General features: G+C 40.1%; 1 protein-coding gene across 3 annotated transcripts; it reads left to right on the top strand.

The window, feature by feature from the left end:
* The first annotated feature begins 443 nt into the window (after positions 1-443).
* Positions 444-25899, top strand: rhbdf1a (rhomboid 5 homolog 1a (Drosophila)). Of its 3 annotated transcripts, none has more exons than XM_072368886.1 (19): positions 444-807; positions 16391-16535; positions 16666-16805; positions 17369-17473; positions 18709-18922; positions 19191-19397; positions 19815-19937; positions 20065-20228; positions 20623-20874; positions 21002-21113; positions 21234-21308; positions 21441-21602; positions 21705-21805; positions 21898-21961; positions 22314-22408; positions 22509-22584; positions 22876-22976; positions 24591-24744; positions 24904-25899. In XM_072368886.1, the coding sequence occupies exons 2-19, from the start codon at positions 16419-16421 to the stop codon at positions 25321-25323; spliced, it is 2682 nt and encodes an 893-aa protein (XP_072224987.1). In that variant the 5' UTR covers positions 444-807; positions 16391-16418; the 3' UTR covers positions 25324-25899. The 3 variants fall into 3 exon arrangements, with proteins under 3 accessions (XP_072224987.1, XP_072224986.1, XP_072224988.1); XM_072368885.1 differs by having other exon boundaries at positions 17366-17473; XM_072368887.1 differs by lacking the exon at positions 17369-17473 and having other exon boundaries at positions 445-807; positions 24904-25898.
* Positions 25900-26017: the final 118 nt, after the last annotated feature.

The following is a 26017-nucleotide window of genomic DNA, read 5'->3' as shown; positions in this document are numbered from 1 at the left end:
CGAGAGATATAATAAACAGTGATAACCAGGTTGACATGTTTAACTTAAATGATTTGACAACCACGGTGTTTCAACACCACTCCAGTCCAGCTATTCACAGTTTATTCAGCTCCAAGACAGAGTGTAGCTAAATTATGCAATTATGCATTTTCTGTTGTTTGATTATTTTTCTCTCCGAGTGTTTCATAAACTCATAGCAAACTGGGCTGGATTATAATTTAAACATGCAGCCAAACATGGAGCCCCATAGAGAAAAAAATCAAGGTTCAGTGTTGGAGTGAATATGGAAGGAGGCGGTTAAGGTTTTATTCCTTGGACCCACACTGTCTCAGGATCGCTTAGTCACCCCCAGTTAAACGGGAGAAGCAGCGCCTCCCTGCGTACACACCGATTGGTTAGCGATCTTGACGGCTTTGCCTTCCCAACAGACCGTCTCCAGTCCAGGGCGGGGCGGACTCTCCACCAAACTGAATTAGGCTACAACCGGCAGAAGGGAACTTACCCGGTCGCTTCATGGAGCAGTGTGGGAATGCACTGTCCGTAATAGTAAAGCACCGGACTGGACAGCAGCCACATTTCGGCTACATCCCCCTTTTCTATCTCAGCTGCTGCTGTGATCAAGAGTGACCCGATTAAATACTACAGCACCGGGATTGGCTTGAAAACATCTGCGGGGTGGAAAAGGAGCGCGTTTATTGCTGCGCCGCAGGCAAGATGATGTGACAAATCAGAAATTTGCTGGCCGTGGAAGAATCTCTGAAACCGGATTGTTACTGCTGGAAATCAAGTGAGCTGGTTGTACTAAGGGTAAGTTGTCATTTTATCATATCTTCTCTGGTCGCCCATACGGAAGGCAGCAGTCGGAAGAAGCGCTCACGCGTCGTGATCGAGGAGGAAACAAGCGCGTGTACAAGTCGTTTGAATTACGGGTCAATTAACTGGTCAACATGGGAATCCTTTTAGATTGAGGTGACTTATCATATTTAGGGCTCAGAGTGCTGTGCTTTTTGCGTTGCTTCTTGTGGAGTTGTCGTTGTCAAAGTCGGCAATATAAAGCGCTCATCATGTAGCCCATTTAATTCACCTTAAGGCCCAATCACCTTTATACAAAGTGTGATAATGACAACACGCGTAGTAAAATTGTCAGTGAAATTAATTGAGATTAAGTGTGTTTCATGTCCAAAACGAGACACACGGTGAATTGTTAGATTACTTTTTAAAACATTTTTAAAAAATTTTTGGTCAGGAGAGATTACTCGCATTAGAGCCATATGAGCCAAAGGCCTAATTCCAAAATTATGGGGCTAGACTCTGATTGCGTTTTTAAAGGATTGATCATAAGTGACTGTGTTGTTGAACAATGGTGGAACACAACACATAACGTCCCACCATAACCTTACTCATCTTTGTCCTCCACCTCCCACTCCTACTCTTCTTCTTTTTGGTCATCACCGTAACCCCACCCTCCTTTTCGAAGGAAATGTATTTTTGAGCTCATGAGATTTTGCTAAAACCAGCATCACACATTTCCAGTGTACTAGTATAAATAAATGCAGATGTTACATAATTCATGAGATAAAAGAGCACAAAAAGAACAAGTGGCATATTCATGCCACATCACCTCCCTGTTATCTTCCACTATAGCCTTAAACATGTTATTTTGTTCTTAGATATTTGCGTTGCACTAATCACACTGACTCAAAATGACTCATGGCAGAAAGTCACAAAATCACACACTTGCCGAGGCCACCTAAATGTGTAAATCTGACTCACCAGAAGTAAAACATTCCAGGACAGCAGCTCAAGCAGCCTATGTATTAACAAACTACAATGTTGTTGACAGGTTACACGCACTACTGTCTTGCAATACCTGAGCAGACTAAAGTGAAACTGTAGACATACTGTATTAGAAACTGCTGAGTTATTTTGGCAGAGAGGACATAGGAGCACATGGCCTGGTTTGTGTGCCCAGTGTTCCTGAAACGTTATCGCATGCAGCAGGGGGGGATCATAACTTGGGGTGATGTAATCACACCAATAAAGCAAGCCCCTGATGTGTGATAGTGGCAGTCATGCTCGTCCTCTGTATCTGCTCCAACTGGACTCTACAGAGAATATTCCCAAAGTGTGTGTGTATGTTTCAGTGTTTATGTTGGTATCCGATACTTGGATGGAGCTGGGAGTAGCCATGGTGAAGCAGGTCTATCATTCAGGCTGGCCTTTGTTGATTAGCTGGTATGTGAGTTTTCAGATGTCTGTTGAGGGGGCCACACTGTAGTCATGCCTGGATGACTCATGGAGCAGTATCTGTCTGTCAGTCTGGCCAAGTGCACAGTGTTGTACAAATTCTTCATGGCGTTGCCTTCAAATAAACGAGGGAGCAGGATTTCACGCCCAGTGGTCATGTAATCAAACTTCATTCACTGCCATTCTTGAAAATATATTTCTTTCCCTGCATCCCAAAGCATCTTTCTTTATGCAAGCATTGAATTTGTTTATGAATCAATCAATCAATCAATTAATTTAATTAATTTATTTACATTTGTGGACTGTAATCACTTTAATTCCAACTATATATAAAGTCCAACACAGTCACTTTGCTCTCAGTGGGCACTGTTTGTAGATTTAATGGTCTGTTGACTTGGAGATGAAGTTTTCATCCTGGAAAAATCTGTCAGAAACACGTCTGTTTGCCTGCTTCCAAACTAGGGCGCACCCTTTGCGAATGTTGGCTATTTTATTCATTTTTTTCTCGCCAGAGCTCTGCATTCAGATAAAATGCGCGTCACTGGGCTGAACAGTTCCATGTGTGCAGAGCACATGCTTCTCTGAATAACCTTAGGCTGTTTAACCCAAAAACACATTTGTATCATTAGTTTAAATCTTGCTCGCTTTAGAATCCTTTGAAGCAGCCAGTCTGAAGTTTACATGAATTCCTATTCCCAGGTCAAAGAACATTTGGATAGCAGAGGACATAATGAAGTGGTCTCGTATGTACAGATTTCTATTTGAATTATTTATTTTATTTATTTTAAACACCATTAGTATTCTGTTAAATTTTCCTTGGTCATCTTTTTGTTCTTATTGTATTTTCTTTAACTACCCATTCCACATTTATTGGACTTAATTTTTAGTCAGTGGGGATATGGTAAAGGAATATTCAAACAAAACTTAAAAAAAACAGCACTTTTTCTTTCTGTACCATGAAACTACAGGATATGGTTTCAGTAGATTTGGGTCTTTCTCCTTTTAAAAAACAGAGATTTATAAAATGGCTGAAGGGATTGATCCTCTGAAAAAAATGTTATCACTTAAATTGTTGTAGAGCAGAATAATGTATTTCAATCAGATAGTAGTGTATTTATCATCTGTGTCTGCTTTGTGTGGGAGGTCCTACACTGCAGACTTGTCTCTTGGGTGGATTTGCAAATGAAGTTGCAGTTGCTGAAGTAGTCAAGCATGTTAACAAACTTGTTCTTCAACTTGAGAGACGACATGAATGCATGCACGCATTCCTGCTAAGTAAACTTTTTTCACTCCTGAACTTAAACGGGCATTGGCTTACATCATTTGTTTTTTTTTACATTTTTTTATGACAGCCCACAGACAATAGTTGATCTTGTCCTCACCGGTACTAAATTGTCAAAAAAGAATAGTGATTTTTTTTTTCTATCATGTGCATCTATGTTGTGTGGTGGAAAAAAAAAAGTGCTGTATCTCTTGTGTCTGCTGTTCATTTGAAACAGAGATAAAGCAGATATATCCTGCCTTGATGTCAGCAAAATAAGCAAAACAACATATATTGGTTTTGGTGCAGAAATTTAATCACAGAGGAAGTTGCGTACTGTTTGTACAGATCATCATTTTATGGCTGCTAGGTTTTCTGGAAATACAATACACAGATTATTGCTTAGTATCACAGTGCTCCCCTGTTGATGACTTCTTGACTGTTGCATACAATTGTTCCAATCCTTTGACACCTTTGTTGTTGCATGATGCAGTGGCAGTCATGATGATGAAGTCAGCTGTGATGTAATGTTGTAATGCAGCAACAGGGCTATATCAGGTCTACCTCTAAGCCTCCAAGCCTTCTATCTGCCAGTATGCTACCTTGCCTTTTACTCAGTTAGCACCTCATCTGTCATGAGCTGGAAAGCCATATACGAATCAGCATTTACAGAATATACTTAGAAACATTGATGCAACAGTTTGGAGAAAGGTTGTAGATGTTGCTACATAGAAATTCCATGTTACTGTCAACTGTTTGTTTTTACCTGAAGCCAACATTAGACTGTGTCAGAGATGAAAACATCTGATTTGTTATTGATAGGGGGCATTTTTGGCATCATGATTTGTGTTCTTACTGACATGGTGTCTGAAGCAGTTTAACTTCAGTGCAAAGCCCATTTTCAGAGCTGTGAGACGACTGCAAGCACTTTCTTTGAAGACCAGTGCTCATGCAGTAGACATGCTGCAACGGCCTTTTGACCTTTGATCTTCCTCTTTAAGTGTGAAGAGCTCTCAGAGGGTGTGACTGCAAATACCCATCTTTATCTGACACATTGAGACAGAAATGTACGAGTCATGTGTCTACTAATTGCAGTTTTTATTGTAAGATGCATTGAGAGTTTAAAAGTTCTCACAGGCTTGAGTTACTGCAGAGCAACTGACTTGTCAACTTGTGAAAGACCAGTTCAGTCTCTTTGTTTAAAGTGGGCTTAATTATTTTGCAGGTTGCATTGCTATTGTTAATAAAGCTACACTTTCAAGATGACTTTTAAGAAAGTGGTTGTAAGTCAGAGCATTTTTTCCAAGAGGTGCATGCCTTTTACAATTAAGCGCATTTAGAATATTTTAAGCCTTTTTGATTGTTGCTCTTCCACGTTGTTGCAGCTGCAGCACTATATATTGTGTTTACTTTCCTTCAGCTCATTGTTAACCCAGAGGGCCAGCTCAAGGAACACCCTAACTGATACAGTATCCCAGCCCTGATGCAGCAGCAATGAGAGTGCTGTTTTAAATAGGATTGCCTTCTCCCTGGCCCACTTCACTCCACCACCCGCTGCTCCTCTCCCACCCCTCTATCTTTGGCGCAGTCAGTTGTCATACCCACAGGCTTTGAATCCTCATTGTGTGTACTAGACTGCTATACTTAAGTGGACTGTTCCCTGAATGGAACTTCACACACAGTTATATCTGGACAGTTTCAGCAGTCCCACCAACATCGCATACCACGCATGAAACTCACTCCAGCAACTTTCCCAGAAATGAGGGTGTGTTTTGGGCTCCTGTGACTTCTCTTTACTGCTTTTTTTCTTTCAGAGGAGGTGGATCTTCTTTGAGAGTTGATACTTTTTTCTTTTGACTGAAACTGAGCATTTTGTATATTAAAAGAATAATACTATAATAATAATAATAGAGGAGTCACCAAATGTAGTATTAAGTTGTTGTAGAAGTAGTTGTTTTAATTTTTTAATACAAATAGGTTGGAGTTAATTGGTTGTAATGTTTCTTTTTTATGCTTGTCAGTCAGGAAGTGATGTGGCATCAAGCCAGACATTGTTTGGATGCTTGAAAGTATGTGATCCTGCAACTCTCAGCTTGCTTTGGTCACATGTACTTTCTACTTGTCCTCACATTGCCAACTTTTCCTTCCATCTGCCAGTTGACAGAGCTCGTAATGCTGCATGCCAGGGAAAATGATGTAAACCCCCTCATTTATGGTGCCCAAATGATCACACCCAGTTATATTGAAGGCATCTCTTTTGAGGCTCAGTATATGGTGTAACATACTCAATCTGAATGTTTGACTAACTCAGTGTAAATCAGAAGTAACATAATCCTATGAACTCTCAGACTTTGTACTTTAAAAAAACAAGGGTTTGTTTCACTTCTCTCATTTTTCTTAACCAGACATTCTGTCTCTCACCAACACATTTCCCAATAATTTAATGACAGTATTTGTCAAGGTTGTCAAACTCTAAACAGATTGTTGAAGTGCCCCTATGTGAGTGAGTTGTGACTTGGGGGAAAAACTGACTCTGGTTCCTTGGACAAAGAGTATGTGTTTTCTTCTGTTACATCAGTAGTGAAGAGGCCTTCCCCTTACTCAGCCTGTGACTATCCCAAAGGACCGGCCCCAGGCTTCCCTGTTTTCCTGTGCTTTTGTCAGGAGTTTTCCACAGATCTCTTGTCCCTGTTGCATGGCTTCAGTCTCCCTCCTTCCTCAACCTGCATCCTTAGTTTTACGACACCCTGAGCCTAGCTTAAATATTGCAGTTTTACCTGGGTGTCCCCTTACAAAGCAGTGGTCTGGATAGTTTGCTGTTGGTATGGTTGTATCTTATTCATGTCAATAGCACTTTGACTGAAGATACACAGAGCTGGTTAGTCTAGCATTAAGAGAATGGTGCAATCTATGCTTTTTTTTCCTTTGAGACAGCTTAACATGAGAACAGTAACCCTTTGAAAGGGTGTCTGTAATTTAAATTTTGTGCATTTATGATTATTCAAACCCGTTTTTAAACAGGGACAATTCTTTGATCTGTGTGAGCTGTTCCTGATTACACCACAGACATCACTAAATGACTGTCTCTTGTTTTGACACTGAGGGGCAAATCTCACCTCAGTAATTGCTTCCCAATCTACACTGTTCGTGTTCTCTGTCAAAATGTCTGGTGACCCACATTTGCTTCCTTGCCCAGAGATTTCTCCTGTGGACTGAAAATATCAGGGACTACACAAGACACACAGTACACACCAATTTTATTATTTTTTTTCACATAAGGATTTTAGCAGACAACATGTTCTGTTTTAATTTGAGTGATCCCACCACATACAGCAGTTGAAACTACAGCAGATACTGAAACTGTTAATAAGCACTTATCTGAATGATGCCCAACCAGACATACTTTGTAACACTCATTAAAGATGACAGTTTGCTGCCTCTCTTACTGTTCTAAATTCACATACTTGCCAATGCAATAGAGAGATTAAAATATGGAAGCTTTATTAGAATTACTTATCCGTTGTCTGTTGAAGGTGAATGGTTTTCCCTAACTCTAATCCACACAGGGACCTGAAGATTAAAAAGGGCACGGCTGTTGTTATCTCCACAAAAATAATAAAATATAATCCTCCTACCTGCAGAGAATCAAGTTTGTAATGCCAACATCCCTAACAGAGGCTATGTATCAGTGATAATTTACACTTAATGTGCATTGTGGGTGAAGGATGCGCACATCTGTTCTCTGCTGGACGCATACAGTACGCCCACATGAATCCATGTGTACATATATTTATTGCCTGCAGTGGTGATGGTCATTGCAGCCAATCAGTAACATGTACTATAAATTGTTAGACATTTGTAAAATATTTCAAGGATACATTTTCTAAAATTGCATGAAAGGTTGCACACATCCCAAACATTTGAGTAATTTCAGCAAGTATATGAAATAGCTGGGTAAAAATTTTAATTAAACCTTGCTATGAAGGTTAAGTCAGTCTGTTTAAAAAAAAAAAAAAAAAAAAACCACAGAAGCATTGAATGAAAGGTGGTGACTCATATGGAAGCGAATAGGTCAGTCAAACATTTAATTAGCCTATTCAAATATCAAATTGAATTATTAATATCCTGTGCTCACAATTAGTAAACTTAATCTGTCATTAGCATTTTTGTTTTTCATACCAAGACAAAAGCGCTGTACATTCACCAATATTTGATGTTTTTTTTTTTTAATAATGCATAAGTTTTATATATCACATCCATTGCATCCATAGGCGTTCTTCCTCCCTCATAGGTGCAGGTTCACTTTAGTATGCTTGTAGAGAGATTTAGCAGCATTTGCTGATTGATGGCAAGCTGATTGCTTTGGAGAACTTTTCCAACTTGCTTTGACCACTCTTTATATCTAGTTTTTTTTTCCTCTCCTAAGACAGTTGAATGAAAAAATAGACTGTGTAAGAAATCCCCTGAAAGTTTGGTATTTTGGACCCTGAGGTTCTTAATTTGGCTTTTAAGTTTTTCACAATTGTGGTGTGGATTGCTATACTCTGAGAAGCTGAACACGAATAACATTTTTCTGAATAGTTATTTTCACCTGTTGGAACTCTAAACATTGTTTGACCTGGTAAGCTCTAAAGACTAGTTCAAATCTATTCTATGTTTCAATCCATGCTAAAACAGCTAAGTCCCATTCTCCCACTACTACAGGCCACACTTTATCAGCTCTATTCAGGTCTCAGCTTTGATGTCATACTACACTGAAATTTCTGGTCACTCTTGCTGCTGGGGAGAATTGTGCAGCAGGCCACCCTCAAGATGGCATGTTATTTTTGGCGCACAGTGACGTACATCTTATCATGGTCAGGGATGGGATGTGTATGTTTACACGTGCGGTGTGGATGTGTTCCTGTGCATGTGAGCAAATGTATGTTGTTTCCGGGGTCATGTGGACCGGACACAGAGAATACACCCGGTCTGCAGCATGTTTCCTGCCTTCATTTACACATTGCCCCCTCCTCTGTTGTGCATTTCCTTCCTTCTAGCTCTCCCCAGTAAAACAAGCAGAAACCTGACCTCTTCATGCTGGTGGTCTCCCACAGAGGATGTGACATGATAAAGCTAATGGCTGTCCTTTGTGGAGTATTTTCAATCCTGTTGATTGATAAGATAACAGTTATGACATGAGCAATACGTCTTATTTCTTACTATCAATATAGCTTTCCAACATACACACCCATATGATGTCCATGCAAAACCATGATTGAGTTAACTTGCCTTGTGCTTCACTGAGTAATTTTCTCAGCAGAGAATTTGCTTGGTGTGCCATTTCCATTGATGGAGGAATGAAAAGTTGAGCCTCCTCTTGCTTTTTTTAACTATGATCAGACTGCACAATGACCCTTGTTCAGCCCCGTCCACATCAGCCCATACAATGAAGCCTTTTGTAGCCTTGATTCAGGCTGATATCATGCTGGAAAGTATTTAGATGGGGATCACATGTTGTCAGTGCATGCTCTGTAAGAGATTCACCTCTTACTCACTTAACAAGAGAATGTCAAACCTGCTATAGACAATAAGATGCTTGTATGGAGTCTCAGGACACATTTTTGAGGACTGGGATTAGCTGGAAAACACAACTTAATTTTGTTGTTTAAAACAGTTGCTCTTTTAAAGCTTTAGATGCTACATCTTAAATTTAGAGGGTGAGAAAGATAATTGAACCTTATCAGAAAGATAAGATGCTAATCTGATGCTCTGATGCTAATATTGTTCATACGGTGAGAAGTGTAAATGGAGATCTTTGAAATTTTCCTTTGTCATGATGTCAATCTGGTTTGACAAACTTTGGCTAGTTCGAAAATTTTAAGTAATTCAAATTATTTGCAAAGGCTTTTAGATTTATGAGACTGCCACTGTTTGTAGAAATGTAAAACTGCTCAGAAAAGATTTTCAGTGTTAGTTGCCTTAATTCTATTATTTGTAGTGTCATGGCATTATCTGTGTATGTTTTACTAAATTCAATTATTTAAGATTTCTTTCAAGCCGATGAGTAAAATGGCTTTATCAAAAAATTTGACCTTCCTGTCTTTTTTAAACATCTGCTTTTGGTCAGGTTAGGTCAGTATCACACTCTTGTTGAATTTCATTAAGTGCTCTCAACACACAGTTATCCCGTACTTGCACATAGTCTCTACCAGAGTGTGAAGTTGTGCTGTAGGTTTCAGGAGCTGCTGAATTTTCTCACTCTTGTTGGCTACTGGTGGAGATTGAGCAAGTTGAGATAAGCTTATATGGTAAGCAAATAAGCTTGAAGCATCTGGTGTCGAAGTTTAAAATGGACTGCTTATCAACAGCCTCTTCCCAAAGTGCCTGGGTGGTACCTGACTGAACTGACTTCAGAGAGTAAACAAGTGTTCTTTTCCTTTTTTATATATCAAAAGAGACATAATTGGTTGCCTTGGCCTGTGTGACATATAGCCCATGGTGAAGGAGTCTTTGCTGTCAGCTGCTTCCTGAAGATTAGAGATACAAACACAGCTCTGCACTGAGACAGTATACAGATTTACCAAGTGAGCCTTAGTTTTCCACCAAAATCTTTTTCTATCTCCTGTAGTGAGGTGATACAGGCTTGTTAAAATAGTGTGAGAAAAGATGGCCTGGCTAAATGCCATGTGCAGCTACCTGCATATGTCCAGTAGCTCCAATGAGACTTGAGTTGTAAATAATTTACCCCTGCGGAATGATTAAATAACTAAACTGCTGAATTAGCAACACATGTAATAATCATTCTTCTTCATGGCAAAAAGAAGGATAACTTAAACCTGACCAGAATCGATGGTCAGTTGGGATATTCTGTTTGGAAACACAATGATATTAAAGTCATTATATTTTCTGTCTCAGTTTCTGCGTAGCACAACATGCCTCCCCTCTCTTTCATATTGATTTCCTGTGCAGGATATTACTGCACAGTGAAAGGCTGGGTCTTGTGCTGATAAAATAGTATAGCACAATTTTTGTAGCTCCTGTGCTTTCCTGGCAATATCTAAGGTTTTGTAGGAGAAAGGAACGGGTGTATGCTGTACAATGGCAAATGCAGATGGTGTTTCCTTTCACAAAGACCAGTTGGCACATTCAGTTTATTAAAATCAACTTGATGAATCCAGATTTTGAAAGTTGTAGTCTTATTTTGATCAAAACCCAACTAACAATGTGGGGCATGAAGGTGTTACTTATGTTGGGTTCAGTTTCATCCAAATGTAGATTGTAAATGTAGCCACTAAGTTTTTCAAATAGACCGAATGTATGCAGACTGCTGTTAAGAGGCCATTTATACTTTTGTAAGCTATTCATATCTGTGGCTCTTAGTAAACACTGTTATGATTGTGAGGGAGTCTGGTGTTGGACTGTGTACAAATCTGTCACTGCACTATGAAAACACTGTGAAGGATATGGTTGAGTTTGCATTGTTAAAACAATCACACAGAGTGCTTAAAAAAGATCTAAAAAAAAACAAAAGCATGAAAAAAAGTGTGAGCTGCTTCACCCCTCTTTGCTGGGTCTTTGCCCACCATCCACCTTGCCAATCACAGCAGCCTCTCCCGCCCACCATGCATGCCCCTCGGCTCACTGTGACACTTGATCTCAGGGTCAGCTGTGACGGATATGTCTGCTGTTACTATGTGTATTTTTTAGTCGTATGTGCTGGTTTGGTGTGACAGACTGTCACATATCACCAGGGTCAATTCCAATGACTGCAGTTTTTACTGGTGCTCAGTCAAGCACTACTCTGACTTGTGGCTGCGTCTGCAGTGTTTTCCTCCATTAGTAATTAGCACAATGAGACAGAAAGTTGGAGGTTCAGAGCTATATTCGTGGGTCAGCTTATATTTCATTTGGAAAAATGGAACCACAGTACTCTGATATTTGTTAGAGTAGCTCGTGAGGAAGTTATACATTACCAAAACATTTTTAAGTGTTGCTTTAGAGAAATGATAGTTGATATTCTGTACTAAAATCAGCATCCACAACCTGTGAAGTTTCTTGGCAGCAATGGCTCTGCATTATAACACATTTATTTTTAGTGTTTGTCTCTGTTCTGTGTTTCTGTTCTCTTCACCTGAAAGAAAAATCAGTTGCTTTTTTGTTTCATCAGCGTCTTAATTCACCCCAGTTGGAGGCACACTGTGCTATATAAAGATCAAAAGCCTTGTTCTGCAGTTAATGTGCAGATGGGCTTGAGACGCTAGTAGAAACTACACATTACTGCACTGCTACATTGCTGGCGTGAGGTACCCCAAGCCATTCATTGGGATGACTTTATAGTCAAGAGTTTGTGGTGTCATTTCCTTTGGAAAAAGTAGCCCAATTTTTTTCTACATATTTCTTTAGTTCTACCAGTGAAAGAACAACTTTGGGAGTGCAGCTTCCCTCCATTGTTTCCAATGTTAAGCTTTGCCTCCAGCATAGACAGTGACATAAGAAACAATGAATAGTAGAAGCATTTATAGTAAATGACTAACTGTTGGAGTATGTGGAACACCTACTATAGCCAGTTTGTGCCTTAAGGTTTTATGTGTAATCCACGTCAGTTTGAAACTTGTTTTGATAAAATAACTTGTAAATGATATTTTAACATAAAAAAACTTGCTAATATATACTGAAAAAGTAGTAGTGATACTACTACTACAGTAATACTACAGCACTAATTTGAGAGTTGGAAAAAGGCAGCCACACAGAGAAATGAAATGAGGACAGAAAGCCTAAGGCCAGGAAGCACTGCAGCTCTCAATAATGAAGTGTCCTGACTTCTCACTACCTATATTAATAAGGTCATCCATCCGACTGTGCATGCTAGGCAGGGTTCCTTCCTTTCCACTGACCACCTTGGTTCAACAATCCCCTCTGCAAGCAAGTAGGGCCTTACTTGGTTTGAGACTAGGCTCTGTCTCAATGATGCTGCTTTCTTAGTCACCTTAAGTGTGGCTTCATTTACTGCCTCCTGTGGAGAAACGCATAGCAGCAGAGCACACACAGTGCCCGGAAACCAGCCAGTCCATAATGGTTAGACTACATGTGGTTTCCAGCTCTGCCATTTTAGCATGGTTCTGTTTCAGACCGAGATCTTGTGGAATGTGGGTAGGGCATGCACTGAGATTATAAATGGCCTTGGACAGAGGGGATTTCAAGAATGTACAAATGAATGTTAAGATTAACTCACTAAATAATAATTTTTCTACCACTGGAAAAAAGTGTGGTCACATTAACGCAGAAAATGCATAAATTAAGCGAACAGAAAGCCCAGTGGCCATAATTTTCATTTTATCTTCTTGTGTGGGACTCAAAATTTTGAACAAGGTTTCTACAAAAAATATACAAATATAAAAGAGACCACTGCCTGATTACTATTTTATTCATTATGAATGTCAAACAAGATGGCAATACTTTCGTACAAGCCTCTACACATGCTTGAAGCATAAGAGCAATATGAGAAAACTGGCGGTGTTGCCATTGACCAAACGCAAAGCAAAACAGTCGCACATCTTCCCCCATCCAAACTAAAGTTTTCCTCTCCAGCACTAGAGTGTGTTCAAGGTGACAATTAGAGCTCCAATTAACTTAACTTGTCTTCTCTTTGACTTTAAGCTTCACTTGTGACATTTGGGCCTCTATTGTCATGAACTAATGTCTTTCACTGCATGACTCCAAGCCATTTACTAAATGATTATATAAAAGATCGCACCAGTGGTTTTAAAGCCTGAATTTATATGCGGAACATAATGTCATTGGTTGAAGCTCCCCAGATGGAGAAATAGAGAAATTCTGTTTATGCCTGTCAACCCCAGTCATCGTGGTCCATCGGACGTCCCTGCACCTGCAGAGAAGTCGGCTTGTCCTCTGTATTTAACTTTGCTTGTCTGTCCTCTGCTGCCTAATGCATCATGGGGTGTCATCAAGGCAGTGTCAGCCCCAGAATGAAACACAATCAATGCAGGGTAGTTGTGGGTCGTGTGATTCAGTGGGAAGTATTAGTTTCTTACAGAGAGCAGGAAGCCAATCTTACACGGTGCAGTTAAGTTATGGATGTGGGTGATTTCCCTCTTTAGATGTGAATCTTGAAGTAAAAACAAATCCTTTTGAGAAAATAGATCAAATCATGGTGGCTGAAAGAATGTGAGCCTCAAATTAGCACAGGGAATGTAAACACTGTGGGAAACTATTACACTCTTTAAATTGTTACCATACACCATCTCAGCCAGGAAAAAAAAAAGCACAACCACCTTGAGTGTAAGATAAACCATCATGGTATGTTTGCTAAGCAGTGGGCAGGTGGAATAGTTTGAATAGTACAGTCTTATATCACTAGCCCCCCTCCACACACTCCCCATACATGAACCTAGATAACATGCGCTGTCAAGGAAGAGCTAATCTCCCAGTCTGGATATTTGCCAAAAATTGAGTTGAACATTTCATCCCCAAGGATATCTGCTTCTGAAGGACTTCCTGCTTATAATGTTTATTTTTTTCAGACAAGGAAAAGCCTCGAATCCAATCCTCTCAGTTCTAAAATTTGAAATTTTCAGGGAGAAATGCATGAAAAGCTAGTCATATTTGTGCTGGCTTTTGAGAGATGACTGTGCCAACTGTTCCAGCTAAACTCCTCCTCAGACACGAGTTGCAGCCCACTGCCAGTTTCGGTGCCATGTTGACTTTGGAAGGGGACAAGAGAGTAAGAAGGAGACGGACTTCCAAGTCACTTGGCTTTACTCTCTGTGGAACGTTGGAGGTTTAGCTTGGGCTGTGACCAGATGCTCTTATAATGTGCTGGTCAGCAGACTATTGGGTACTATAACAATAGCTGAATGGCTACATTAATCCTTCAGCACTGAATTTTGCTTGCATGTTGGGCAAGACTTTCACAGTCTTTTTGTGTTGGCCATCAATGCACTATTCAGTGCAACCAGAGGTCAAGCATGAAGGAAATGTCGCTTCCCTTGCATGCTGCTTTGCTCCCAGTCTACTTCATTCTGAAACTCTTAAGCAGATGCTCCCTCCCCCTTCACAGATCTGCTTTATATCAGGAACCCTGCTGTCTGAACTAATGGTAAAATTAATCAAATAATTATATATTGTAGCCTGAAGCAAGATAGAAGGCTATTGTTTCAACGAGCTCTGCATAAGTCAAATTACAGTTGTATTTCCCCGATGTTAGTAACTGCTCTACATGATAGATGAGGTCTATGATTATTTCTGTGTAGGATATATTTTTTTCTGGTAATGTGAACTAAATTGTACGTTAAGCCACACTGATAACAGATAAATTGGCTAGCATGGAAAAGAATGAATAATCTAAAATAAGTTTCTGTGCTGTCTACATGGCCTCATTCACTCTTTTTTTTCCCCCAACTCTAGAAGTTTCTGACTGTGTGACTTTGCAGTCCAGTCTGTTTTGCTAATCATACTCCAGACAATGTCACTGGAGGTCACACAACATTCACCATCAAAGCCTAATATGTGCATAAGGCCAAACATTATAGACACTGAAGTAAAATGTATTAACACCATAACAACTTAAAGTGTTTGTTTTATTTCAACTAGTTCATCAAGTTTTTCAACTTTTTGTTGCAGTCTCTATCACTGTACTATTGCAGAAATGTCAGCTTATAATATCTTAAACAAAGTCAGTATCCTTCTAGTTCAATGAATTTTGAAGCAGTTTTGACACCTAGATCATGTTTAATTGTTAACACACTGCTGACAACCCCTGCTGCCCTCAGTGTGACATTTTCCTTCCGTCTCTGGTGAGATTCCCTGACAATACTTCCTATCATCACAAGGGCTAAAACAGAAGCCTGCAGTGCATTAAAATGTCAACCTGAAACAGATGTGGTTCCTTTTCTTCTGTGGTACTTTTTTTCTAATAACTTGAGCTGTAACAACAGATGTGAGGACATAACTTGGTGTGATGGGTGAAAACCTCTGATGTGACGATATATGTGACAATAACGTTGAGAGGCATTTTGACCTAAAGATATATTACTAAAAATGTCATGTATGGGTGGGAAGGAGATTTTTCACATTCATTTGGTTTTATTTGCATAGCTGAAGAGACTCTCTCTTTTGCAATTTGACATTTGTCCTTTTACTGCAGGCTAAAAGGATGATTGAATCAACAGTAAGCGAATACATAGTTGGTTGTTTTTTGGATACTATATCAGAAGTACAAATGCGAGCTGTTAAGGGGCAAACTAGTTTAGTTTTCCATGAGAATTATGGGAATCCTGAAAAGGGCAGGAAACAAACCCAGAGAAGTGAGGTTGGATGGTGGGACAATAAAATGTAGGGCTGATGATAACAAGGCTACAGCTACAAGAAGACTGTCTGATGCTGAGGTTTATTGTGCACCTCCTGTGGTCCACAGTCCTCATTATGGGAATGCATACACAGTCATTAGTCTCTGATAGATGTCTGCTGGAAGCAGAGCTACTTTTAACCACAAAGGGGAATTATGCTTGATTTTATGTGAAAATTAAGGGATTATATGTAAGACTGACAACTTCCTCACTCTCAAGCACAAATTCATGTCTGTGATGTTTTTTTGAGAAGTGGTAAACAGCTGTAGGTTATTCTGAGTATTCTGGTTTCCCTTTTACTATCCAGTGAGCAGAAATACATTAATGCCCACATTTTGATAGAATAGGGGGCCTTAGCACCCTCTTGTGAAACAGTTCTGCAGCAGAAAATCACTGTGACCATCATATTTATTGCGGAAAAAGAATATACTTAAATTCAAATTGTGATTTTTATGATATTTCTTAAGATAAGATTTAATTTTATTAGAATAATGCTTATTTGAATAATCTCTTCAATCCTTCTCCATATATGTAGCTGGCAGGCCTGGGGTGGGACGGAGAACATGGCTGAAACACGGCGGGAAAGCACCAGCAGCCTGCAGAGGAAGAAACCTCCCTGGCTCAGACTGGACATTCCCACGGCTCAGATGTCATTAGACGAACCTCCTACTTTTGTTCAGGTGCTCTCTCTCTCTCTCTCTCTCTCTCTCTCTCTCTCTCTCTCTCTCTCTCTCTGACTGAATGCACTTCTCACTATTTTCTCATTAACATTTGTTTTTACACTTTTCCAATGCATCTCTTCCTGTTTAGCCGATGAAGAGGCAGGGATTCCTGCGCAGTATCAGCATGCCGGTGGAGACCTCTCACCTCTCACCTCCACCACGTGACTTGTTTGACACCCGGCGGCCTGTGTTACAACGACAGTCATCCATTACACAGACCATAAAGAGGTATGGGGAAGTAGTAAACTACTATCTTCACATGTAGGCATCGTACACTATAAGTGCATCCAGCATTAGCTTCTACTCCATCTTAAAATTGCAATATTAAAAACTTCACATCTCTTTTGCAAAACAGCATGCAGCAGTGTTGTTAAAATCTGCTGGGGTACAGTAGGTGTCTGGAGTTTGAAAATGATGCTATTCCATGCAATCTTTTATAAGCAATGCATGCTTATGAGATTCATGAGTTAAACTAAGGCTACTGGTGACCAGGGTCCCATGGCATGGAAAAATTATAAAAATAAAAAACTTTTCAACAGTATTTCTCTCTTTTCTTTTTCTTTTTTTAAATTTGAAGACACTTTTTGATTAATATATTGATCCCATGTACCTTGTAATAACTTTCCCTTATTTTTCAAACCTAAACAAAACTCTTTGACCAACTGCCTGCTTTGCTCTCTTTGCACGATGGCTATAGCACAGCATTTTTCCTTTTCACTTCCTGTTTCTTTTCTCTTTCTCCTCTGTCCCTTCTCGCCACCTTCTGGCCCTGTTATGCCTGGTCACAGCAGCAGAAGAGTGCACTTTGAGCGGATTAACACTGTGCCCATTAAGGGGCAGCGGGCTGCTCGGCGCAGCATCAGGAAACATCACTCTCTCTCCAGAACTCTGCTCAGGTACAGTAGATAGTGCTTCGCAGGAGTGTGAGCGTTAGAATCACAGCTAGAATGAAGATGTGTACTAATTTATTCACTGTCAGTGGATAAGTGAGAATATTGCTCATGTTATGCTCGGTTTCCAAAAATGCAGTTTTTTATGAGCTCAACATCACAGGATACTTAGGGATTGTTCATCTCTCTGTCACTGGCCACTGCCGGTTAGTCATGTCACCACAAACATTTCTTTTTCAAATGTCTCATATAAAGACCTGAAACCAAAAGTGATCATTTCCTTTTTTCAAAGGCATCCTCAACAGTAATGACTCAACCGGGTTGGAGGGGCTCATTTCACTGCTATTTATTTTTTTTAAACAGAATCCAACACAAGATGTTGTTGCTTTGTAATTGTGTTTGTTTGCCAGCATTTGCAGGATGCTGTGCCAGATCCGATTGCCCTTTCTGTGGTACTCGATTAGTTAAGGGTGGTTAATAACAACAATCAACCTCACTCACAGAGATAAGTTAGGGCTGTAAAGAGAGACACTCGTACAGTATCCTAAACATCACTTGATCATTAATGGAACTGACATGGATTTTAAGAGGTGAAGGACTAGCAAGTGATAAATAAATAGAACTGATCTTGACTGACTGAATATTCACTTTGCAGGTTGTAATTAGTGAATTATCAGCTCACTTGCCTATTTTTTTTTTTTCCTTTGAAGAATGTTTTCCACTTCCACATCCTGGCCTCGGGGGTCTGTAACATTGTTTGTTCTGGGACTTATTAGGCTTCAACATCAACAACTTGAATGCATGGGTGTATACTTAAGGATTTGTTGGAATGTGCAGAGTGAAAAAAGGAGGTCCTCATTGTCTGTGAATTGGATTTTCTGTCAGCTGGTGTCACTTAAGATCCCAATTTAATTTGCGGCATCAGAACTTCACTAATCCCTTCCTTATTCTCTTTATTTGAACATGCAGACTGTGAGAGAGTGTGTTACTGTATAATGCAGATATTCCGTGTGCTTGTGTGTATGCGTGTTTCACATCAACATGCATCGGCTTGTTCCCTTTACTCTGCCTACTTCTGGCGCTGTCTGGGGCAGCTTTTTACATATGGGAAGTGTTGTTTAATCACCGTTTCATTTTTGCAGACCCACTCCTCCTTCAAGTTCTACTTGTTTCTGGAATATTAAAAGCATTTGATCTAACTTTTGAAAATTAAGTTGAAAAGTTGGTGTTTGTGGTGTTAGGGGAACGGCGGACTGGTTCGGGGTTAGTAAGGATGGCGACGCCACCCAGAAATGGCAGAGGAAAAGTCTGCGCCACTGCAGTCTGCGCTATGGAAAGCTGAAACCACAGGTGATACGAGAGATGGATCTGCCCAGCCAAGACAACATTTCCTTGACCAGCACTGAGACCCCACCTCCTCTATATGTGCCCTCCTCACAGCATGGAATGCAAAAGGTAAATGGATAATGGGTCGCTTTGCATTTTTTCTTAATACTCATTAAATTTAACTAAATATGCCATGAAAATGTAGATCATATATTGAGAAATTATTCTAATTTTATTTTTTCAATAAATTTGACCCTACCAGTTTCGATCTTTTCATGATCTTCTTGAATGCATCAAAATTAAATGACTAAAAGCTCTTTTTTTTTTTTTCTTCAATCTCACTGATCAAATTTAAAACTTTTGTTGAATTCCTGAGGTGAAATATATCTGTCTCTAGATTGTAGATCCATTGGCACGTGGAAGGGCCTTTCGAATGGTGGAGGAGGTAGATGGCTACAGTGTGCCTCAAACTCCCATTACCCCTGGAGCTGCCTCGCTTTGCTCCTTCACCAGCTCCCGCTCAGGTCTCAACCGGCTGCCTCGCCGACGTAAGAGGGAGTCTGTGGCAAAGATGAGCTTCAGGGCTGCTGCAGCGCTGGTCAAGGTGAGTAAGCAGGATAAGATCATCTGAACAGATCAAATTCAAATTTATGAATTGCATACAAAATAAAAATGTACTAGAAGGAAATAAGTTTTGCAAACAGTTATTTACATCCCTTTCTGTACTTTATTGGATTTTATTTTATTCATTAATTCATTTTGGGTTTTTTGGCAATATTGGATATTTTCCAAAAATCTATTCAGAAAAAGCATAAACTGAAAAAAGGAAAGGCAAAAACAAGGCAAAAATAGGAATAACAAGTGATCGAACAACACTAAACAAAACAAGCTGTAACACGAGAATAGTTTTAATCAAAAGTATGTTTAGATTTTATTGATACCTTGTTACTGACTTCCTCTAATGGAGAGAATACAGCTGTTAATGTGTATAGAAATGATTGGGTCTGTGTGTATCTCTCAGGGGCGCTCTTTACGGGAGAGCACTCTAAAACGGGCTCAAAGACGAAGCTTCACCCCTGCCAGCTTCATGGAGGAAGACGTGGTTGACTTTCCCGATGAACTGGACACATCCTTCTTTGCCAGAGTATGCTCTCGTTTCTATGTTACTTACTCATTTGTCAAGAAGTATAATTAAAAAATGTTACAAACCAAACAAATGATAAATTCTTGCACCTGTACTAACGATTTTCTTACTACTTTATCTATTCAAGGATCTGCTGATGCATGAGGAGTTATCCACATACGCAGACGAGGTGTTTGAGTCACCATCTGAGGCGGCCATCAAAGAGACAGAGCCCAGCAGCAAGAAGGACGAGACAGAGCTGACAGGCAGCGCCCTAGATAAGATGGAGCTGGAAAGAAGTCATCTCATGCTGTGAGTTGCTGTCACTGCACTGTTAGTCAGTAAGACTGTACTGACACATTTTGGAAAATAATTAATGCTGATCCTTGTTACTGGAAATCAGTTTTTCCTGTGAGAAGTGCATAGAATGTCAAACCATCAGTATTTGCAGTTTTAGTAAACAAAAACAGTGCTATGCTTTTACAGAAAAGAAGAGAAACATTAAAAGAAAAATAAGTTTTCCCACCTCTCTAACTAAGTATGTGTTCAGAATCTTCTGCATGATGAATCTCCTGATGAGTGATCTAAAATACAAAATAAAAAAAAAAGAATTGAATAATTTTTTTTTTTTTTAAATAAAGCAACTTTTTTTTTCCATACCCTTCTACTTTCGACTCGAATTTATCTCCTTTGTTATTTCCTCCAGACCTCTGGAGAGAGGGTGGCGAAAAGCCAAAGAAGGAACTCCAGGACCGCCGAAGGTGCCCTTGCGTCAGGAGGTGGTGAGCGTGAATGGACAGCGGCGTGGGCAGCGTATTGTTGTACCGGTCAAGAAGCTTTTTGCCCGTGAGAAGAGGCCTTATGGGTTGGGCATGGTAGGAAAGCTCACAAACCGCACCTACCGCAAGCGCATCGACAGTTATGTCAAAAGACAGATAGAGGATATGGATGACCACAGGTACTGCACCTCTCCTCATATTGGTCTAATAAACACTTTCTTGCTCCCTGCCTCAGTGAGTGACACTGATGGAAGATGACAGCTGCAGCAATTTTTTTTCTAAAAACAAGTTCTTTGTCTCTTTTAGGCCTTTTTTTACATACTGGATTACCTTTGTCCATTTACTCATCACTATCTTGGCTGTATGCATCTATGGGATTGCACCTGTGGGCTTTTCCCAGCATGAGACGGTTGATTCTGTGAGTCTGGGTTCAGATATGATAAGCATCTTTGTTGACAACTTGACATTGATTTCGCCTTATCATGACTCCTTTTATTGTTGATTATACGGTTTCTGGTTTGCTTATCATTTGATTTAGGTTTTAAGAAACAAAGGTGTGTATGAAAATGTCAAGTTTGTGCAGCAGGAGAACTTTTGGATCGGGCCTAGTTCAGTAAGCACCTTTTTACCCCCCATATTGTGTTAAACAAATTTAAAAACAATGCAACAAATAATCATAGTTAAATGTCTATAAATAGGGATTGATTTTTGTTTTTTCTTGCGCACCATTATCTGTCGATTTTAGGAGGCCTTGATCCACTTGGGGGCCAAATATTCTCCGTGCATGCGACAAGACAAGCAGGTGCATGATCTTATCAGGGAAAAGAGAGCTATTGAACGTAACTCTGCCTGCTGTGTACGGAACGATCGCTCTGGCTGTGTTCAAACCTCAGAGGAGAAATGCTCGGTCTGTAAACACACACAATTCTTTGATATCCTTTATCTTTCTAATTCGCCAATAAAGCGATGTTGTGGGCAGTTCTGATCCTCTGCGTTTGTATCTGTGTAGAGTACTCTAGCTGTGTGGGTGAAGTGGCCGAAGCATTCCAGCACTCCCCAGTTAAATGGTAAAGACAGGCAGTATGGCTCAGTGTGCCATCAGGATCCCAGGTAACATACAAGTGGTTCTTATTATTTCACCTACACCAGATTTGTGTTTTGCCTTGTGTGTATTTGTCTTATTTTACTTTCTCTTCTTGCAGAATATGTCTGGAACCTGCCTCAGTGCCGCCACATGAATGGCCTGATGACATCACCAAGTGGCCGGTGAGCACTTTTAAACCCTGTGTCGTATTTTGACATAAAGAGGACATCTTTCGTATGACCTGATGTTGATCTTTGTGTCTGAATCTATGAAATAACTTAGATTTGTTGAAAGCGGCACAAAAGAAATGGAAATCCAAGCAAATTCCCCATTTGGCAATGTTTTTATTACCTATTATACTGAAAATAAAACAATCGTGTATGTTTTTCGTTTAGCAAAGTTTCCAGAATTCACTTGTCACAGTATTGTGATGTTTCTGAGAATACTGATATGTTTGGTGTATCTGCAGGTAAAGGATTAAAAGTATATTATTTTAGATAAAGTTAGCAGTTGTTCCTCTTCTTTTGCTTTTAGATTTGTACCCGGTACAACACAGGGAACCATACCAACCTGCCTCATATAGACTGCACCATTACAGGCCGACCCTGCTGCATTGGAACCAAAGGAAGGTGAGGAGATCTCATAAACTTATAAGCAACATTTATAAAGGACAGGTCACATACAAGGCTGATGAGCTGTTTTTACTAACTGCTGCTTATTTTCTTCAAGGTGTGAAATCACATCCCGGGAATATTGTGACTTCATGAAAGGCTACTTTCATGAGGAGGCTACGCTTTGCTCTCAAGTAAGCAGCTCTGCCTAGTACACACAAAAGATAAAAGTACAAAGTGTTTAGTGACAGCATTTTTTTTTTTTTGTGCGCTCTTTCGGTTCTGATGGGAAAGAGCTGTTATTTTTGGCATGGTGTGCGTTTTTTTGCTCATCAAACATTTCTGTGTCGGACATGTACAGCAGCTTGTTTAATTTCTGATCTTTAATTGTTTGAATAGTGTGTGTCCTGTTATTCCTCTCATTGTATGAAATATGGCATGTCTGATGAATGTGACTCAATATGCTGTGTTTTGTCCTTTCTCAGGTGCATTGCATAGATGATGTCTGCGGTCTGTTGCCTTTCCTCAACCCTGAGATTCCAGATCAGTTTTACAGGCTCTGGCTCTCTCTTTTCCTGCATGCTGGGTGAGTCACATGCTGACAGGGTGGTTTTGCTTGTTCTGCCATTTTCCTGGCAAATGAATCAAACAAAAATGAGAAATGTGATTATGCCAATTTGAAGTGATTTTTAGATTATTATTTTTTCATGCTTAGTTTTATAATTTTGCTTCTAACAAAAAATGACAAGAAAATTCCCCACACTTGTACCAAGAACTCAACACTCAGTTGTTAAAAATAAAAGCTGACCAGAAGCACATTATAGTCTACAAATCAGTCAAGGGGGAAAAAAAGGATAATAATCTAAGTCTGTGTTTGGACAAAGCACTGAGGAATAAAAATACTTAAACATCAGAATTTTATTTAGCTTTATAGGGCATTATGTGTTTGGAACATACAAGGAAATTGCCGAAGGCTGTGTGTTTGTAATTGACCACCGACAGATTGAAGAAGTGGCTGATATCAAGAAGTCTTTTCAGTGGCTAGAAAAAAGGCTAGTCTGAAAGACAGCACTGAGGCACTAATAATGGCACCTCAAGAACAGGCCCTGAGCACAAGAGCAATAGAATCCTTAGTCTACCACACCAGGCAGGGCCCCAGGTGTATGCTGTGCAAAGAGGTCTCTGAGACAGTCCATTACATAGGAGCGGGGTGTAAGATGCAGGTACAACATACATGGAACGTCAAAACCAAAATGCCAGAGCTAAGATCCTGTGGCACTTACAGATCCAGACTGACAAAAAGGTGGCTAACCTACATGACACTGTGGTGGTCTACGAGCTACAGAAGATAGCAGTTGTGATAGATGTAGCAATTCCAAGTGACAAGAACATCAAGAGGAAGAAACACGAGAAGCTCCAGAAATACCAAGGGCTAAAGGAGGAAGTTGAAAAGATGTGGGAATTAAAGGCAGCAGTGGTACCAGTGGTAATCAGAGCACCCTAACTGGAAAAATGGCCCCAACAGATCCCGGAAACAACATTAGAGACCTCTGTGCATATGAGCGCAGTTCCAGGAACAGCTAAGATACTGCATAGAACCCTCAAGCTCTGCTTTTATCTCAGAACCTGAGCTTGAAAGAGGGGTGGGGGGGTACCGTCCACAAGAAGGGCAAGTGGAGAGAGGTTTTTTTTTTTTTAAGTATATGCATAACATGCAATGTACATTAATTATGATAATTAATTACTAATTTATACCACTTCTGTTACAAATGAGAGATGAAGTCTATAGGCTTAGCTGGAGTTGCTCCAGCTGTCTTCCATGTGTCACAAATATGTTCTACACATGATCCAACCCATCACGTGCACTCATTTCACCGTATGTGCTGTATCAGACAGCTTTACTTTACTTATCAGTCAGTCTGTACAAAGAGCTGACCTTACAGTTAAGAATAGAAGTTTCATCCTCATGTTGTCTGTTATCTCTCTCTTGGGTAATTAAACAAAGTGCCCTCACTACATGAACTCATTAAGCTCCACTGAGACAGAGTGATTTTGCTGTTGAGCAAAGTCATTCCTTCTCGGTTGTTTGTTTCTCCTTCACAGAGAGATTATCGTCTCGGCACATGCAGCTTTGCACCCACTTTCGCACACATGCACGCTCGTATCGCACGTGAACCTTTGTTTATGTCTGTTTTTGTAGGATCCTTCACTGCCTGGTGTCGGTGGCTTTCCAGATGACCATACTAAGGGACCTGGAGAAACTGGCAGGCTGGCTGCGCATCTCAATCATTTACATCCTCAGTGGCATCACTGGCAATTTGGCTTCGGCCATCTTCCTGCCCTACAGAGCAGAGGTGATCATCTGTAATACACACACACACACACTGCATGATATGACATGCAATTAAGATTGATAGGGCATTACTTTTTCTGTGACGTGGTTATAAATGTTTCAGAACATTTTGTTGGGTTTTCTCAACCTTGTGCTTTTTTTCTTTTCTGCTTTTTCTCAGGTGGGTCCAGCTGGCTCTCAGTTTGGGATCCTGGCCTGTCTGTTTGTGGAGCTGTTTCAGAGCTGGCAGATCCTGGCCCAGCCTTGGAGGGCCTTCACCAAGCTGCTGTGTGTGGTGCTCTTCCTCTTTGCCTTTGGGCTGTTGCCCTGGATTGACAATTTTGCCCACATTTGTGGTTTCATCTCTGGCTTTTTCCTGTCCTTCACCTTCCTACCCTACATCAGCTTTGGTCGAATGGACATGTACCGCAAACGCTGTCAGATTATCATATTTCTGCTGGTGTTTGTTGGTCTCTTTTCAGGCCTTGTGGTGCTCTTTTACGTCTACCCAATCAAGTGCGACTGGTGTGAACTACTTACTTGTATCCCCTTCACGGACAAATTCTGCGAGAAGTATGACCTCAACGCTCACCTCCATTAAAGTGTAACCATAGCTGGAAGGCATCAGGGCAATAGGTGTGGACTGGTTGGGAGAGCAGTTACCCCTTCTCTGTGAACTAAAATATTATGGTTGTGCTCTTTTACTCTGTCATTATGAATACCTATACCCCTCATCATAAGGACTTCCTTAATTGTTTCCCTGTTCACAGGCAGTCATTGTCACTCCTTCACTATGGCACTTCAGAAACTTATCAAAGCACCAAGTTTCCCTTTACATGAGAGGCAGGGATTAGAGATGTCAGCTCTGGTGCAGAGAAAAGGATCATTTTCTACATTCACAATCCAGAAATGGTTTTTTATTATTATTCAGGCAACCTCATACAGAAGCAGGGACAAAAATATTGATACCTTTGGTGCCTTGTTGATAAATGTACCAACTACTGCCATATTTTTGTTACATTATGCTGAGCACTAGAATGTTTTCTTTTGTTTGTTTATTGCTTCTCAAGAAGTGATTATTGTTTTGAACACGGTAGTGTTTTAGCTACCTGTCTACACACATGTAACTCAAAATAACAGTAAAAAAAATCAACAAAAATGAAAATGGCTGCTTGTTTTCCTAATCACCAGAAAATGCTTTGTAGTTTATTAAAATCAAACAACAAAGAAAGAGGAACATTTCAGTTATTAGCATCTCACAATCCAACTGCTCAGTCGACTTTGAATAGCTGATT

The sequence above is a fragment of the Leuresthes tenuis genome, unplaced genomic scaffold, assembly GCF_036924035.1.
Source record: "Leuresthes tenuis unplaced genomic scaffold, fLeuTen1.0.hap1 SCAF_17, whole genome shotgun sequence".
NCBI lineage: Eukaryota > Metazoa > Chordata > Actinopteri > Atheriniformes > Atherinopsidae > Leuresthes > Leuresthes tenuis.
The sequence above is the reverse complement of the archived record's forward strand: the minus strand, read 5'-3'. Positions and strand labels throughout refer to the sequence as shown.